This window comes from Boleophthalmus pectinirostris, unplaced genomic scaffold (assembly GCF_026225935.1).
Source record: "Boleophthalmus pectinirostris isolate CB_2022bp ecotype Guang Dong unplaced genomic scaffold, ASM2622593v1 HiC_scaffold_16, whole genome shotgun sequence".
Classification (NCBI taxonomy): Eukaryota; Metazoa; Chordata; class Actinopteri; order Gobiiformes; family Gobiidae; genus Boleophthalmus; species Boleophthalmus pectinirostris.
In genome coordinates, this window is record NW_026571095.1 from 16,484,577 (window position 1) to 16,502,755 (window position 18,179).

Here is an 18,179-nt window from a genome sequence, read left to right on the forward strand (position 1 = left end):
AGTGAGTCTATCTTTGTCACTCAACACAGGCCCAATTTTGTGAAAAAGGGAGCTTTTTGAATTATGTTCCAGAAAATTAATTTTGTCTTCTTGTTATATAGACTTTATATAAAAGTTATATAAACTTTGTGTTTCTTCTAATAAGACAACTTTGTAAAAAGCAAAATAGCTTATAGAGGCAGAAGTGCTGCCACTACCATTTTAATCTATTCAGTATTTCAGTATCAATCAAACAATCAAGCGCTTTACAGTAAAACTAAACTAAACAGTTTGGTCTTGAGATTACTATCTGTGACATAATTGTGACAACAGTAGAGATCAAGACTACAGTGATAGGCACTAAACGTATAAATCTTTATTCAATAACAGGTATGTTTATTGCAAAAAATGCCTTGAGAAACCATCTCTTCACAGATCTGACAAGTATCTTGGCATTGTAGTGTCAATAGTGTCTTCATAGTAAATAATTGAAGCCTTATTTCCAGTTTTTGATATCTTATAGCACTGTTCCCATCTTTTTCTTGTTTGGATAAGGCTGCACAATGCTCTCTGTGTTTTTATTGCAAACATTTGTATTATTCATACAGTTCAGTGGAAAAGCATATGGGGCCATTACGTTGGTGGCAGTTGTGTTTAACATACAGGCCCAGGGCTATAAAGACTACAGCAGCATGAGCCCCACACTCTGCAAAACTCATTTATATCACACTCAAGTGAGATATACATACTGTCATTTGGGCTAGAGATAAACAAATAAACAAACAAATAAATAAATAAATCACATAGTTTCAGAAAACTATTTATTTATTAAAATGCATTAAGGGTGTTACATTGCTTCTTTCAAACAAAAGGCATTTTGTTCTTATTTGTTTATTTTATTTGTTTATTTTATTTCTTTATTTATGTTGCTTAGCCCACCTGTGCTAGTTTGTATAAAATTGGGAGTTGGTCCAGGATTTAGATTTGACAGTGACTTGATGCAACCAAGAAAACATCATACCTCAGCCTATAGACAACCATTACCTTAAGACCTCTCGGTTGACAAAAGATGATATTAGAATAACTTAGGGCTCATATAGGAGTTGTTAAAAAAGTTTTCAAACAAACTTTATTTTCTTTGGGGTACTGTGCGAAACTGAAGTTCTTCTGATGCAACAGTAGAAAACATGATTAAATATGCATTAAGCCGAGTGTACTTTACCTCACCTGGAAACCTGAGACACTGCCTGACAGCGAGGGTTACAGTGTGGATTCAAACACAAATGTATCAACAGCTCCAATATAGATGACTACAATATGTCTAACTGATAATCATGTGATCTCCATGTGCAACAGCTGGACAGATTCCTCAAGGTTTAATTGGACGCACACTGTCCCCTGTTATCTGATGAGCTCTGAGGACATGATTTTAAGACGGACGCCGCCTTTTAACGACATATAAAAGGCACAATGGACAATCTCAAAAAGAGGAATCTAACTTTTTTCACCATCGGACTGATTTTCATGCTCAGTGGGATAGAGTATGGTAAGTTCAAAGTGACCAGTCTAATTTAGGTTTATATTCTTGAAGTCACCCTTGTGTACCTCTCCCCAGCTGTCATTCTACCCACAATATGGCGGTATCTACAGATTCTGGACGCACCTCCGTACTTCCTGGGCCTGGGGCTGTCTGCCTTCAGTTTGAGTGGATTGTTGACCGGACCCCTCTTTGGGTACTGGTCAGACCAGAGCAAGGCCACAAAGGGAATCATTCTGTTCTCCAATGTCTTTGAGATTGTTGGTGAGGGGAATTTCATCCATTTCTTTCTTTTGTTACTTAATCAATTTCTTTATTTCTAATAGAAGTGCAATAAAAAGTCTGGTGGTGGGTTTGCCATCTGCTTGTCTCTGTGTGCTTTGCTTTGAAAATTTCCACAGCATGGCATTAAACTTAAATATCTCCATAGAAACAAGCAGAGTGCATCAATAGGCCAAGTTACAGGTCTGGTATATGGAGAGGTGAACCTGCTCACAGTAAGAATGCATGTTTGTCTAGATACTTTTGAGCAATAAAAGAACGTGTAATTTACTTCAGGCAAGATGGATCAATTTAATATTGTCTGTAGAATGTTGTAAGCAGAGACAAGCAGGTGGCAGACCCCACATCAAAATGTTTCATATAGTTCACCTTCAATAATGAAAGAATCAATTTACACTAATTGGTTCCTATTAACTACTTGAGCTTTTGGCCCTATGTCGCATTTAAAGATGTAGGCTACACTTAGATGTATATTTAGACTGCGCATCATCATCCTGTCAACATGAAATTAATAAAAACTGCAGTTCATTTTGTGTAGGATAGAAGTCATCTATCTTAAATAGCCTATATTAAGCTATTTTCTGATCTATACTATAATGTTGTTTCCCCATCACAAAATACCTGGCCTGGAGTTGTGTTTTATTTCATTCACACATGTTTAAGACACAAATCCTGCTTATTTAGACTTAGATTTCAAAGAGTGCTTCTCTCAAACATAAAACACTCTGTTACACCTTGTGATGTCATGTGGTAATACAGGAAGTGCTCCACTGTGCTTTTAAACTCCATACACCTTCACAATCATTGAATCATTTGGATAATTTCAGCTCTAGAACTGTCAGTCTCTATTAAACAAAAGGTAAAAGGTATCTGTTGATTTGAAAACTGCTGCTTAATGACATCACATTGTGGAAAAGAGCATTTTGAGCTTTGGGGATGTAGACAGACTAACAATTACTCAAACATGTGTGACTCAAACAAAAGAAAACTCCAGGTATGTTTTTGATGAGGTAACACCATTCATACATGACTTAAATCTCACACAAGTCAATTTTGCTTAATATAGGCCCTTTAAGCCTTTGCTTGCATGTTTTTATTGTGACTTCTCTTCTCCCACAGGTAACTTCATGTATTTTATTGGATACTCAAAGTGGCTGTTGTTAGGCAGTCGTCTTGTGGCGGGTGAGTCCTCTTCCTCTCAGCATGTGCATCTAAAACAACATGTGTGGACTCTGGATTTACATATCACAGTGTCCTCTTCAGGTATCGGTGCAGGAGCAGGTTCTTCCATTTTCGGCTTTTTGACTCGCACCACTCGACCTGACGAGCGGGCCGGGATATTTGCTGCTATAATGGCATGTCGACAAGCTGGTCTTCTCGTCGGTCAGTATCACTACAGCTTTTCTATTGATACTTTGCAGCTGATGTCATCCACATTCTCTGGGGGTGTGAAGCTGACTTATTTTGAATTTATTATTACAATTTATATTTTTACTCTTCTATATTATAATATATTGTGATGTGTGAGCTACTATGTCCAAATATTTTCCCTTGTGGATCAATAAAGTTTGTTTAAGTCTAAGTCTAACTGTAAGCACTGCTCGAGTTAAACTTAATCTTAGCTTTATTTGAACACAGAAATACTTGATTTAGATAGAAGTACAACAAGTGACATTATCTGTGTTGTTAAACAAGTCTCTCATAAGTAAAATTACTGTCACAACCCAGCAGTTTTTCAATTAGTCACTCTCACGTTTTTGTTGAAAATCAAACACCTAAACAGGACCATGAACAATCCTGATGCTCACAGACTCCTGAAAGTTAGTTATTTAAATTCATTTTGTATTTTTTCAGACAATATTAAAAATTTTGTGTGCACTGTGTCACCATGGTAACTGTTGAACATTCTGCCAATAGAGATCCATATAGGAAACCCCCAGCGTGATGTCACTGCAAAGTATCAATTGTGTTTGTCATTTGTAGCAGCTGGAGAACAAAAGGTGTGTGGTCTTATGTTTTGTCTTAAAAGCATCTCTTCCATTCTCTCTAGGGCCGGCGTTCAACTTGTTCTTGCGTCTGTGTGATTTCAGACTGGGGCCCTTTGTAGTGAACAAGTACACGTCCCCTGGGGTAACCACTCTTTCATAATCACAGATCTGCCATGCTGTAACAAATCCAGCGTCCCCAAATATTCTTCATATAATCTTATTCTTAGCATAGGTTCTGCTTCTTATCTCAGGTAGAAAAATACAATGCACAGCTACACTTACACACCTAACAAGCCATATTGATTTATTTACATCTCGTGAGTTGTCTAAAATGAACCACCTGTGAACCAGATGGGACCTCATTGAGTTCTATCAAAGAGATGCCACATTTTACTTTTGTTCAACACACAATTTGGGAGCACATTTTCATCATTTCATAATTGCTAAATGTTCAAGGCTGTTAACTCTTACTTGTATTCATTCATGTTAATGGGGGAGCTTTTATGCTCAGCTGGATTGAGGAACACACTGACAGTCAGTGCCTAAAGGGGTTAGAAGGGAACTCTAACATGGGTCCTGCAGATGTCATTCAGAGTGCACTGCTTTATGTCTTTCACTAGATGCATCCAGGGACATGTGTTAGGACTGGTGTAACTTAAAGGTGTACTATGTCACTTTTTTGAGGGGGATCTGCAACCTGCATGTCTCCATGGGAATGTGATTGCTTTGAATTGATTGTTCCACAGTATGGTAAAACACTTATGATTTAATAAGTGTTTTTCTGGCCAAAAATACCCTGAAAAACAAAACTTTTACATGAACATGCGGTGCCTTTCAACAGATGTGACCTGTAACTTGGTGGCATCACCTGTCTCTAAGGAGATGTTTTTAATGTCATACTATGGAACATTCCAAGCAAAGCAATTTCTCAGTGGAGACAAACAGGTGACAGACCCTCAACCAGAAGTAGTTAGTGCACCTTTAAAGGCCTGCAAAACCTTTTTTTTTTTTTTTTTTTTTTTTTTTTAAACAGTATTCGTTAAATTATAGAAACAGTAAAGCAATCCCAGGTGAATGTCTGAAGATGCATCATATAACATTTGTTGATTATCCACACCCAGCAGTGTATCCACCCATCATTTGATTTGTGTGTTGTCAATAATTGAATACAGTATTGTTCTGGACACTGGTTTGTTTACTCACATGTGGCAATTGTTGAATGAGGGAAAAAATCCAGTCTACGTAAGAGGCAGTCTGGAGAGGGGGCCAGTAGCCTATATTATATTTAGTTTAATTATTAGTTTATACTTTATCTTTACATGATTGGGGACCATGGTTAGATCAGATATAAAACTCTTTTTTCTCCTTTGCTCCTTCACTTCCTCAGATCTTCATGTGCCTCTTGTGGATGCTGCTCCAGTTTGTAGTCTTAGCTCTGTACTGGGATGTCCCACCCCTCAGCTCCGCGGAGGGGGGCACTGCCATGGTGGAGATGAAACAGGACGAGGGTGTGGGGGTGGAGGAGGAGGCGCCTCTCATGAGCCCGGACCAGGACCTAACCGCACACACCTACAGCACCGTGAACACCGACCTGCTCGAGAACTCATCCGAAATGCACCCAGTCAGCCGCACATCCAACCCCTTCAAAAACTTCAGCGCCAGTCGAGGTGAGCTGTCCTGACCAATGACTACCTGCCCAGTCTTTTGTGTTGCAGGGAGCAGCAGATGTCACCCTCAATGTTTCATATCTGTTGCATTGATTTACTGTGCTGACACACACTTTCCCTTGGAGGAAGTGCACGCCGCGTCCTTGTATAGATCAGTGTGTATGCATCCAGCCACATTAGCATTAAAGTACATGAAATGCCAGCAGTGATTGTCCTATGGCATTGATGAAGCTCCCCCGCTCTTTCTCTTTCTTGTCAAACCTGCGTATCGATCCCTTCACTCTCTAAAGATATGGCAGAGAAATGGATGTCTGACTTCCCGTTTTATTGACCGCCCCGCTGTGCTTGACTTGTGGATGAAATAGAGACAGAATTAGTAATATGGTCAACATCCTTCGTATTGATTCTTTTTTGTGTTTTGAAGTGAATCTACAGTGCAAGAAGCAAGCAGAGAAAGCCAAGGGTATCTGGCAGCTCCGGCTCAGAGCAGGGAGTGTAATAGTGGTTACAGTGTCTCTGGTATTCGCTTTTGTGAATTATTGATTCCCTCCTCACTTTTGTGTAAGCCATCTTCTTGGTGCTTTCTTAAAACCCGGGTGAGAAGGAATGGTCTTATTTTAAGAATGGTAAAAACTCTCAAAACCATGTTGCAACAGATAGGCCTATATCTTCAATATTACACCATTCAACTTCCTTTCTCTTATGGTATTTCTGAACTGTTATTTTTTTATTTAAAGGTGCACTGTGTAAAATTTCTTGTGGATGGCCCGTCACCTGCTTATCTCCATGGAAATATTTTGCTTTCTACTAGACATGGACATTGTCACCATATTTTTAAATAATTTACACTGTGAAAATTCTTCAGGGAGGGCCATGGTTATCTCCAATATACACGGGCAGTGACATTTGAAAGAATCTCTGTAGGCCAAAAATATCGACCACACATTATACCACCACTAGCAGTCCAAATCAATGTTACAGGAGGATCAATTCATGTTTTCATGTTGTTTTCTCCAAATTCTTCAAAGCTTTCGTCCACTTTCAACAAATCATTGTGAAAACAAAATTACATATTATTTGTCTTTTGATAAATTGTCATAGCATAGTAGATTTTGGTTTGTGGAACTTAGGCATTAAAGGTTGTTGACTGATCACGTAAACCAATTTGAGTTTGCACAAAATGTATGATATTGTTAAAGGGTACGACTCAATAACTATGGGCCTTCAGAGGGGTCTCGCACACATTCTCACCCACATGCTGGGGTTTCATGCTTCCTGGGGACATTACATTGACTCGCATTCATTTCCTGAAGACTGTTTTCTGTTTGAGAAAACACCAAAAATGCAGAGTTTGTGTGTTAAACATGTGTGAATGAAACAAACACAACTCGAGGTATGTTTGTGATGAGGAAACAACATTATAACATAGATCAGAAAACAGTGTTATATGAGCCCTTTAATCTAAATCCTACATTATCCGATTTTAACCAATATCTAAATTGTGTTTTTGATCTAATAATGAAAGATTTCCATCATGTTTTTAGGGAGACAGGTTCCAATGAATTGAGTGTCTATAGTGCACCGACAATGTGTTAAAAACCATTTAGTAAGGGTAATTTAGAGTTACCAGTTCACCCAACATGCATGAGATACTGGGAGAAAACTGGAGAGAATAAAGAGAATTTAACAATTTGTACAATGTTTTAATCTCTTATAAATGGTTAATGCATCCTTCCATAAAATCCTTCTTTCAATTATAACCAAGTGAATTTGCAGTCTAGTGTAGTAAGTGCACAATCCAAATTAAACCTGTGTAATAAAACATGCTCTCAGGCCAGTATTCATATTAGCAGAAATTCCCCGGGACACTGTTACTCATTACATATCGACATGGAGTTTGCAGTCAGGGAAATTGTAATTGAACAGTATATCTATTGCATTGGGCGAGACACAATCCAGATCGTTTAAAATGCTGCTTAAAGTCAATACTTCTTCTTCTTCCTCCACTGTCTCAAATATCCACAAACTCTGGGGATAAAGTACAAAACAAAATTAAATCAAACTACTTTCTTGAGCCATCTGGCAATAAATGTCCAAATTTAGCAGCAAGCCGATCTCACATTGCCTGAAGTCCAAGTCCCCATAAGGGTCTTTGTTTTGCAGGAAATCCTCCATCAGAATGTGAGGGAACAACACAGCAGTACAGCCAGGATTTTTCTCACGTCTTCCAAACCCGAGATCACATGCAGTCAGTCATAGTTCCCTTAGCTGTTTCATCGTGTTAAATTGGTTTAAAAATGTGATGCGGTTTTCAGATATTTTCCTTGTGTGCTTGTATCTAGAGTTTCTGAGAGAGGAGGTGGTGGTTCTGCTGACAGCTCAGTTCATAACGCTCTTCAATCAGACTGCGCTTGAGGTGAGAGACGCGGCGCTGGTCGGATCCATCTGCTCAGGTTTCAGACTTTTCACATAGTGTCAGAGTGCCTTCACCCCAGTGCTACTCACTCCTCTCCTCACAGCCTCGTCTGGAAAACTACTACAGGCAAACAGAGGAGTGTGGTATATAAATATGAAATATTCAGATGAGTTCCTTTACATTACTTAAAGATATGCTCTGTAGCTTTTATGGTGGAATAGCCATCACCTGTTTGCCTCAGTGGAAATGGCATTTGTTTTGCCTGGAATTTTCCACAGTATGGTATCAAATCTACAGTCCCTGACAAAAGTCTTGTCGCTTATCCATTTTGTAGAAACAAAAGCTTATAACTTGACTTTAAATTAATCGATTGGTTTTAGAAATGTCTCATATGAAAGCTAAAACCCTCCCAAATTATGCTCAATATACTAAAAAAATTTGCTTCACTGAAAAAAGATTGATCATTTAATGAACACAGAAAGGTCAGATTTTGGCAAGACAAAAGTCTTGTCGCCTTGTCATATGATGCACCCAATTCTAGATTACAGCCTCACCTGTGATCAGTTACTGATCAATCAGTTAGTGGGTGTGTATAAAAAGAACCCCAGCACACCAGACCTTCACATCAACTGCAACTTGACCTCTGACAACATGCTTAAGATCCACCCTGAGACCAAAGTGTTAATTATTAAGAGGCTGAAGACCAGATCCACTGCTGAGGTGGCTGACATCTTCAATGTGTCTCAGCGTCAAGTACAAAGAATAAGAAAAAGATCTGAAATGACTGGAGATATTTTTGACAAGCCCAGGTCCGGCAGACCCCGCAAGACAACTGCTTGGGAGGACCGTTTGTTGATTCGAAAATCCAAGGCCAGCCCCTTTTCCACTGCAGCAGACTCCACCAGGCCTGGTCACCTCAAGTCCCTGTGTCAACCAGAACAGTTTGTAGAATTCTGTCTCAAAATGGCCTCCATGGTCGAATCAGTGCACAGAAACCAGCACTAAACAAAAGGCAATAAAAAAAACGTGTGGCATTTGCCAAGGGCCACAGCCTGCTAAAAGGATGGACACTGGAAAAGTGGCAGAAGGTGGATTTCTCAGATGAATCCTCGGTTTAATTACATCACAGCCGCCGCAAATATTGCAGGAGACCTACTGGAGCCTGCATGGATCCAAGATTCACCCAGAAAACAGTTAAGTTTGGTGGCGGAAAAATCATGGTCTGGGGTTCCATCCAGTATGGGGCTGTGCGAGACATTTGCAGGGTGGAAGGCAAATATCAATAGCCTAAAATATCAAGAAGTATTAGCTCCTCTTACATTCCCAACCATAAAAGGGGTCAAATTTTGCAGCAGGATGTGCTCCATCGCGTACTTCTATCTCAACATCAAAGTTTCTCAAGGCGAAGAAGATCAAGGTGCTCCAGGACTGGCCAGCCCAGTCACCAGACATGAACATCATTGAGCATGTCTGGGGTAGAATGAAAGAGGAAGCATGGAAGGCAAAACCAAAGAATCTTGATGAACTCTGGGAGACATGTAAGACGCTTTCTTTGCTATTCCTGATGACTTCATCAACAAATTGTATGAATCATTGTGGAACCGCATGGATGCGTCCTTCAAGCTCATGGAAGTCATACAAGATATTAAATATGGATCTCACAGCACCACTACTTAATTCACTGACGTTATGCAACATATTTTTGTATTTGAAGTAAATTATTTGTTCAATTTTCTGTAGGCGACAAAACTTTTGTCTTGCCAAAATCTGACCTCTGTGTTCATTAAATGATCAATCTTTTTTCAGTGAAGCAAGTTTATTTTAGTATATTGAGCATAATTTGGGAGGGTTTTAGCTTTCATATGAGACATTTCTAAAACCAATCGATTAATTTAAAGTCAAGTTATAAGCTTTTGTTTCTACAAAATGGACAAGCGACAAGACTTTTGTCAGGGACTGTAAAGCGGTAGACAGTTTTATAGATCTACATGACATGTTTCATTTATTGATCTAACCATATACACTCATATAAAATTGGCAAACTTACTAGTACTAGTTAACCAATTAATTTTCATCTACAGTCCTTAAAAAGAAAGAGGAAGGGAAACTTTACAAATTTAAAACATTAAAACCATTAAAATGTTTTACACCAAAAATAGACAATAGATAGATAATGTATTTGATTAAAAGCACTAAAACCATCAGGCCTTATCTCTGTGATAGCTCTGTGAAAGTACTGAAGTGGCGACTATGCTGCTATGTCCTGGCCCCGGGTTATGTAATTCAATTTCAATATCAAAACATCCGTATTCTTTTGATGTGGACCGAAGCGCTGACTCTGAAGGACTTAAAAGGTCCATGTCTCATCTTTAATTATAATCTCAACTTCTGCTCCTGCCTGCCCCAAACCCTCTGACCTGTCTTTTGTCTCTCACCCTCTCTCCCAGACGATGGTGACACCCATGACGCAGCGCTACTTCAGCTTCGGGGAGCTGGGGAACAGTCTCATGTACAGTTTGTGTGGGGTGGAGGTGATCCTGGGCTTCTTCTTTGTGCGCTGGCTCAGCAGGACCGTGTCTGACCGCGCCATCTTGGCCATAGGTCTGGTCATCTGCAGCGCTGCCTGTATATGGTGCATCGCCTTCCTGTGTGAACCAAGAGGTGAAGTATTTTTTTTAAAGGGGCACTGTGTAACTTTTGTGGTAGAGGACCCACCACTTACTCGTCACCATGGATTGTTGCTTTACCTCCAAGCCATACTGGATTGTGAAAGCCTGATCCCGTCAGACTTAAGAAGCTAAGCAAGGCTGGGCCTGGGTAGTACTTGGATGGGCGACCGCTGGGAAAATCAGGTGCCACAGTGGGGCACCTGTCACAGAAAAGTGTTGTTGTCTCCTTAGGCAAGGCACATCACCCACATTGCACTGTATGAAAGGGGTGTGCGTGAGTGATGGTGGTGGTCTGAGGGACTGATGGCGCCAATTGGCATAGCAGCCACACGTCAGTCAGTTTGCCCTCAGGGCAGCTGTGGCTACGATATTACCACCGCCGGGTATGGAGTGACTGAATAATGCTCTGTAAAGCGTCATTGTGACAAATGTCTGTGAAAAGTGCTATATAAATTTAAAAACTTACTTACTTAATATTCCAAAGTATGGCATTAAACTTCTCAGTGTCCATAGAAACAAGGAGGAGATGCCACCAGGTCATTTTTGAGGTGAGTTCTGTGAAGATGTGACCTCACTCGAAGTAAGAATGAAGGTATTTTTAGCAATAAAAACAACCATGACTAAATAAATACACCTTATATAAGTTTAATACCATATTGTAGAACATTACAGGCAAAGCAAAAGCATCTCCATTGTAGTGGACCTCTAACCTGAAAAGGTTAATACATCCGTTAATACATCTTGTACTACTTATAATAGAAAACTGTGACTCTACAAGTGAAGCAACCCCATTATATCACTTATTAACTACAACTGTTATGATGAATAGATTATTCTCCATCTAACCAGAAGCTAAAGGTGCACTATGTAAATTTTCTGGTGGGAGGATGACCTGCTTGTCTCTACGAAGATGTTACTGAATTGCCTGTATTACTCAACAGTGTGACATAAAATTCATATAACTTGCTTTTTTCCAGGCTTTATTGCTTAATATTGCTTAATGAAAAACTTGTGACCTACAACTTCGCCTGATGATGTCATCTGCTTGTCTCCTACAATAGAGAAATTCAGTGCTATACTGTGGAACATTCCAGGCAAAGCAACAATATCTCCAAGGAGACAAGCAAGTGGCTAACCCTCCACCAGAAATAGGGCAGCGTTAATGCATTGGTTTGTACTCCAGTCTTCGTTCACTGTTTTCCCCATTGCCCACCCCAGGCACAGTCACTGGTTACAACCCCTGATGAAAAGGCGAAAAGCCCGTTGGAAAAATATATAATTCATTTCTTAAGTACCCAAGTCATTTGTCGCCTCTCAGTAACTGCGTTGAGATGAGAGCCTATTGGATTACACAGAGAATACCCACTATAAATGATATGACAGGACAGCAGTGGCGAGACAGTTTTTGTCTGTTGTAACTTGTCTCGATTATCCCTGTGATTCCAAGTGGCAGGTGCTGCTGTATGAGAACACATATAAAAGGATTACTGTAATCTAATTAGGCAAAAACGTTATTTGCTTAAAGCATATCCCGCCTTTTGTTTTGAACTGAAAAAATATTGACAAACAAAGAATTCAAAGGACAAATACCTGAAAAAACAATGTTGAAATTGCGTTTTCATTATAAGATTATAGTCATCTCTGAAGGGAACATTGAAAGCTGTGAGCGGGCATGCATCCACTACACAAAGACATGATGCAAGGCAGAACAAAAAATGTACGAGTCTTCAGCTTGGCAAGTCCTATGCATCGAGATAGAGATTCTGCCAGCCCATTTGTGGAAGGAATTAACCCGCCTTCATGCCCCACCATTGGAGAGAAATATGACAAAACAATGAAACCATGGCCCGGTGGTTAAGCTTTATAGCAGAGAAATCAAAAGCAACAAAAGCATTAGGGATTTGTCAAAAGGATGGATAGTTTGGCCTGTGATAGATAGTGCTGCTCAGTCTGTAGAAGCACTGATATTTCAATAAGCAGACTTGGCTAATGACGCTGTACTGTTGTCATCTGCCCTCTATTGGCAGGTGGTTACGAATGGAAGCTGTCGGCATTTATTATCGGAGTCTTTCTGCAACTTCTGGGCCTTCCTTTTGTGGCGGTGTCTCAGGTGTCTCTCTTCTCCAAAGTCACCGCTGAGAAAACACAAGGTTTGTTTGTGTTTACAGTCTCTGTTTTATACACTGGCTGGATTTAGGCTCATGAACCTAAGTTGTGTGTGTTGAAAATATTGAAGAACTACTGCATGGACAAGGGAGACTTCCAGGAGTTATTTCAGAGCAGAAATGATCAACACTGTAGCCGCAAAAACGCAATATTCTTTGGACAAACTGGATATTTATTTATTTGGACTCAACCACATCTTGTTTTGGTTTTGTGCAAAAAATGTCTAAGATTAATAGAATGAATAGCCCAGTGTAGCTCAGTGTTTTTCAAACTGCAGTGTGTGTACCAATGGTCATACGCAAACTCCTTCAAGCTTCAATGTGCAGATTTCTCTCCATTTTAATTATTCTGTGAATTTAGAGTAAATTTTATTCACATTTTTGTCCTTTTAAAAGTTAGTTGCTAGTGTAGTCCTATATTAGACCTGATTTTGCCCTAATTTAGACCTAGAATTGTCTTGTTCAGTGATTCAGTGGACTTGGTTTAGATCTACTGGTACTCAGAAAGCCAAATTTTTTCCTTCGTGGTACTTTGTGTAACAATTTGAAAACCACTGAAATAGCCAATAATAGAAATCTTATAACACAAACGCAATTTCACTTTACATCCTCTTAGACTTAGACTTAGACAAACTTTAATGATCCACAAGGGAAATTATCTGAACACAGTAGCTCACACATCACAATATAATATTAATAACTTCTAACATCTTAACTTAACTTCTAATATCTTCTAACATCTGCTAATAAATTCTATATTTTTTAGTCTTTACTCTGTGCTTTTTTTCTACTCATAATTGAATTGTATTTTAACACTTATGATCAGCATATGTTAGTTAAACTGAGCCATATCTTGTGGGATGTGTTGCCCATAGGCTTCAGCCAAGGCGTCAGGCGCTCTGTAGGGGGCGTCGCCACCATCCTGGGTCCTCTGTGGGCTGGCGGTTTGACCAATAACTTATATATAATGCTGGGGATGATGCTGGCTCTGCTCATAATGATCTCGGTAAGTAGTCCATTGATGTATTGATCAGAGGAACCAATACTGTAGCTATGGCAACAATAACAGACATTATAGCATGAAGCAGACGTTTAGGCACCACGTCAAGACTAGGAAGCTTTGCCAATCCTTTTCTTTTTTCAGAAAATAGAATAAGGGTTGGCCTGGTATGGATTTTAAGTTCAGAAGATTTAATTTTCTTTCCTTTGGACATTTTCCTTAACATGGAGTCACATGCAATTTTGTCTTAATTTGGTATTTTAGATGTCCTACCTTCGTTCATCCAGACATGTGAGCTGTATCGGTAATGTCTTCAGGCTTTAAAACCTTTGTAGTTAGTTAGACTTACCAACAAAATATAGACATAATTTGAGGCAAACTTAATAAACACTGAAACTACAATTTGATTGAAAGCTGAAGAATGCAACTAAATAGAGTCACATACCCATGAATATTTTGTGTCAGTCTCAAGCCTGGATAAATGTAGGCGACATATTACATGATAGGGATCAATAAGAATAGCAAACCTATACATAACAAATATGCAGATTATTTCAATGTGAGATGTAAACTTTTGATCTGAATTTCCATAAACTTGGTGAATTATGTCACGTTTTAGGGTAAGGGTCTATTACCTGCTTGTCTCGAGGGAAAAATTATTGCTTTGATTGTTCCGTGGTATGGCATTAAATATATAATTTACATTTATTCAATTAGAGGCATTTTTATTGCCTTGAAAAACGTGCATTCTTACTGTGAGTGGAGTCGCCTTTTTACAAATCTAACCTGCAGCTTGGCTTGACGTCACCAGCTTGTCTCCATGAACATTTAATGCCATACTAAAGAACATTCCAGGCAAAGCAGAGACAAGCAGCTGGCAGAACCTGCATCAGAAAAGTCACATAGTGCACCTTTAATTTCTTACTCATAGATGATTGGATGCTGGAGGACCATGAATGATGCCGCCCACAAAGATATTACTTTTCCATTGTACTGTAGCCATGTGACTTTTTTGACTGTGCAATAGTTTTAAAAGCATTAACTCTCCCTTGTTGTGTTGCTCTTTTTTTTCAGGTTATGACAGCATTGTCCTATGAGCGCCTGACTGAACCCAGACGAGTTGAGTGTGCCCACAGCTCTGACAGTGGGGGGTAAAACTGCAAAAATCGCAAGAATATACTAAAAAAGGGACAAGATGACTGCACCGGAGAAGCCTGCTGACGCTCATAATGTGTCAGTCCACCCCCCGGACTGTTAATTACATTTTACACCAGGGGGCACTGTTGTTCTCACGTTTAAGTCATCATAATTGAAGATGAAACGCCTATTATTTTTAAACAGAGCTATTTATACCCCCAGGTGTCGACGAAAAGATAAAAGGAGACGGTTTTTCCATGTGACCTAACTTTTATTTCAACGCTTTCATGTTGCGAACAAAAATAAATAAATAAAAAAACAACACCGAACAACAAACTTCTGTGAAATTGAACCAGCTGACATATTGAGAGCAGAATTAGAGTTGTCAACATCTAAGCAAGTTTTGTCACTGAGTTCGACAAGGAAATTAGACGAGAAGACTCCAGAAAGCATTGTATTTTCACGAGATTTTAGTTTCAAACGTTCTTGTCTTGAGTGGATCTTAATTGCGTGAGAAGAAACGCCTGAATTAAAAACCAAACTTGTTAATTACTGCGAGTCTATCTTTTCTCTATGGGGAGGATTTAAACATTAATTGCTCGTAGTTCATTATTCAAAAAAGAGTCGAGGTGTGACTTGAGTGCAGTCAGCTGTTCTTACTTCGCCTCTAGGGTGCGCTGTGTGCTATATGTCGGAGCGCAACATCAAGGCTTGCAGAATCCCTTTGTACCAAGCGATGCGCGCCGGGCCAATCTCAGTGTTTTTGCATAATTGCAGATAAGGCTTAGTAACCTTTCCAGTTTTCTACGCTCAGCATGAGACATTTGGGGTAGTATTTTCCCCTAAAATGGAAATTGTAATCTCGTGGACTCAAGGACCTAATATATAAGCTAGGTCTAAACACTCCCAAGCCCTGATCAGCGCACGGAGGTACTTGACATTTTAACAGAGATAACAGGGCGCGCAGAATTAGGCCATAGCTCATTTGGATCTGTTTGAACAAGCTGATTTCTGTTTTTCAAGAATTATCTTCAAAAAGGCCTTGAAATATGGTATCTCACAACACTGTAGTTTTGGGAAAGTGGCCTAATTGTTTCCATGCCAACCCAGACTAATCTGTCATTTCCGTTTGTCACACTTGAGAGACTGGTCTATTGTGTGCTGAAATATAAAGGCTCGTGTCTATAGACCACTGTAACACATAATGGACAAGGCAATTTTACAATGTGACAACGTTTTATGTGTATTAATTATTATTATGGAGTCAATTGGATAATGTTTTCATTTAAAACAATTGCACATAAGAGTGCTGCTATACTGTTGAGTAAAACAGTACATATACCTGTATAATAGTTTATGTGATCTATATTAACATTTATAGGCCCTTGAGATGCATCATCTCTTTTACAAAGGAGTCCTGATCTTTAGGCAAGAAGATGATTAAGATGTAGAGATAAGAGATTAAGAATAGGCCTATAATATTTTGGTTTATAAGGGGCTTTTTGGACCATCACAAATATTAACATTTTAATCGGTGGTGGTTAACTACCACAGCAGAGAAGGTCATACTCAAAGACATTAGGCCTGACAAGATAACAAAGATTGAAGTCTAGTATATTGGTGAAGTAAATATAAATGATAAACAATAATATTGAAACAAATTTATGTCACTGACATACAACCCAAGAGCAGATTTAAAACTATTCTAAATGTTCAGTATTGTTTTTAAAAAGTCATGGACTCCAGTAAACAAACAGCAGAATTAAACACTTCAGCACTTAGGTTGTAATGAGTCATAGGAGTCATTCATTGAGCATTTTATGGCTTACATCTTATCGTATAAACAAAAATAACAAAAAATAAATAAAAAAATGTCCCAATAGTGCAAAGAAAATGTACCCATGATAAACATTAACCCCCCAAAATATCGTTCCACTATTCCTGTACTGAACAATAAGTTGATATAGTATCTATCACGACAGGCCTAAAAAACACAACTGTCTGCACTGACCAGAGCAGGGATCTAACAAACAGCTCCACCTGAGCCACTGTCATCCACTGCTGTATTTTGTATTTAAATTGTTATTATTATTATTATTATTATTATTAGTATTAGTATTATTTGTATTGTTATGACTAACTATGTTTAATTAGCAGCTTTTGTCTGAATACTGCCTCTGCCATAGCTGCTTTGACTTGTCTCTCTGTACTTGTGTGCAGCCTATAGGCCTATATTGCGATGCTTTTAAATGGATGTGGACTCAGCCTGATATTTAGACAGAGCGCTGAAATCTCTATCTCAATCTGGTCTCAACAGTGTTTCTCACTAAGAGCCCACAGAGGCCGTACAGCCCCTCAGGACATAAATAGACAAGTCCTCGGCCGTGGCTTCTATGTTAAATATACTAAAGCAACACAAGCTCAGCTTATGAAATTTTAAACATACACAGAACAACCATTTCACGCACGAGCCAACAATCGGTTCTCTGGACGATGGCCGAAGGCTGGTCGCTATGGAGATGGAGGTTTTCGAGGGTAGAAGCAACAGCCAAGGATAAAACAGTATTATGTAATTTAAGAGTAGGACCTTGGGTTATTCTAGTGGTGCTGACGCAGGTGAAGAGCTGTGGAGTACAATGGTCAGGGAGGATGACTGTGCGACTCAAATAGCTCAGTCTAGTTGAGTGTATCTGTTATACAGCGTGAACCATATACTGAAGTATCCGGATACAAGCCTCCCAGATACAAGGTGAGCTAAGTTTGGAAATAGTACAAAATAATTCACTTCTTGAACTGTTATGCAATGCTGTCCAAAAGTTTCTATCATAGTTTATTGGTTATTCTCTTATAGCAAGACAATTTATAAAATATTTGATGAAATGTACCAATGGTTTATCATAATCCATGGTGGAATGTAACTAAGTAAAAATAGTAATGCACTGTATTTGAGTATAAATTTGAGGTACTTTTACTTTACTTATGTACATTTTAAAGTAGATACTTTTTGCTTTTACTTCACTACATTTGAGAGCCGGTATCTGTACTTTTTACTCCACTACATTTCTGAACAGGACAGAAAAGTAAAAGTGTTTGAGACAAAGTTGTTTGAGACTTGCTGAAAAAGATCAGGGGTTTTTATAAAGTTCATAGTTTGAGCAAAGAGAAATCTACAAATAAAAACAGCTAAAAAATATCTAGAGCAAATTGTTTCTACTGAACAAATTCAGCACAAATCTTGATCAAAATCAATACATCTGAAACCTTATAAGACCTCAACATATATGTGCAAAATATTATTTTTACTTTTTAAGTCTCATTTTCTCTTTAAACAGGCACCTT

The 18,179-nt window shown here is 38.9% G+C and overlaps 1 protein-coding gene across 1 annotated transcript; it reads left to right on the plus strand.

Moving 5' to 3' along the window:
• Positions 1-1,449: 1,449 nt before the first annotated feature.
• Positions 1,450-14,858, plus strand: mfsd8l2 (major facilitator superfamily domain containing 8-like 2). The gene is made up of 11 exons (XM_020939376.1): positions 1,450-1,525; positions 1,595-1,780; positions 2,918-2,980; positions 3,062-3,181; positions 3,849-3,928; positions 5,174-5,453; positions 7,796-7,869; positions 10,317-10,530; positions 12,566-12,688; positions 13,579-13,709; positions 14,778-14,858. The coding sequence occupies exons 1-11, from the start codon at positions 1,450-1,452 to the stop codon at positions 14,856-14,858; spliced, it is 1,428 nt and encodes a 475-aa protein (XP_020795035.1).
• The last annotated feature ends 3,321 nt before the right edge of the window (positions 14,859-18,179 follow it).

Excerpts from the sequence above, each read along its gene's own strand:
- mfsd8l2 (XM_020939376.1), top strand. The coding sequence starts at position 1,450 with ATGGACAATCTCAAAAAGAGGAATCTAACTTTTTTCACCATCGGACTG. Across the intron at positions 7,870-10,316 it reads TCAATCAGACTGCGCTTGAG|ACGATGGTGACACCCATGAC; the intron begins GTGAGAGACGCG and ends CCTCTCTCCCAG. Across the intron at positions 10,531-12,565 it reads CTTCCTGTGTGAACCAAGAG|GTGGTTACGAATGGAAGCTG; the intron begins GTGAAGTATTTT and ends CTCTATTGGCAG.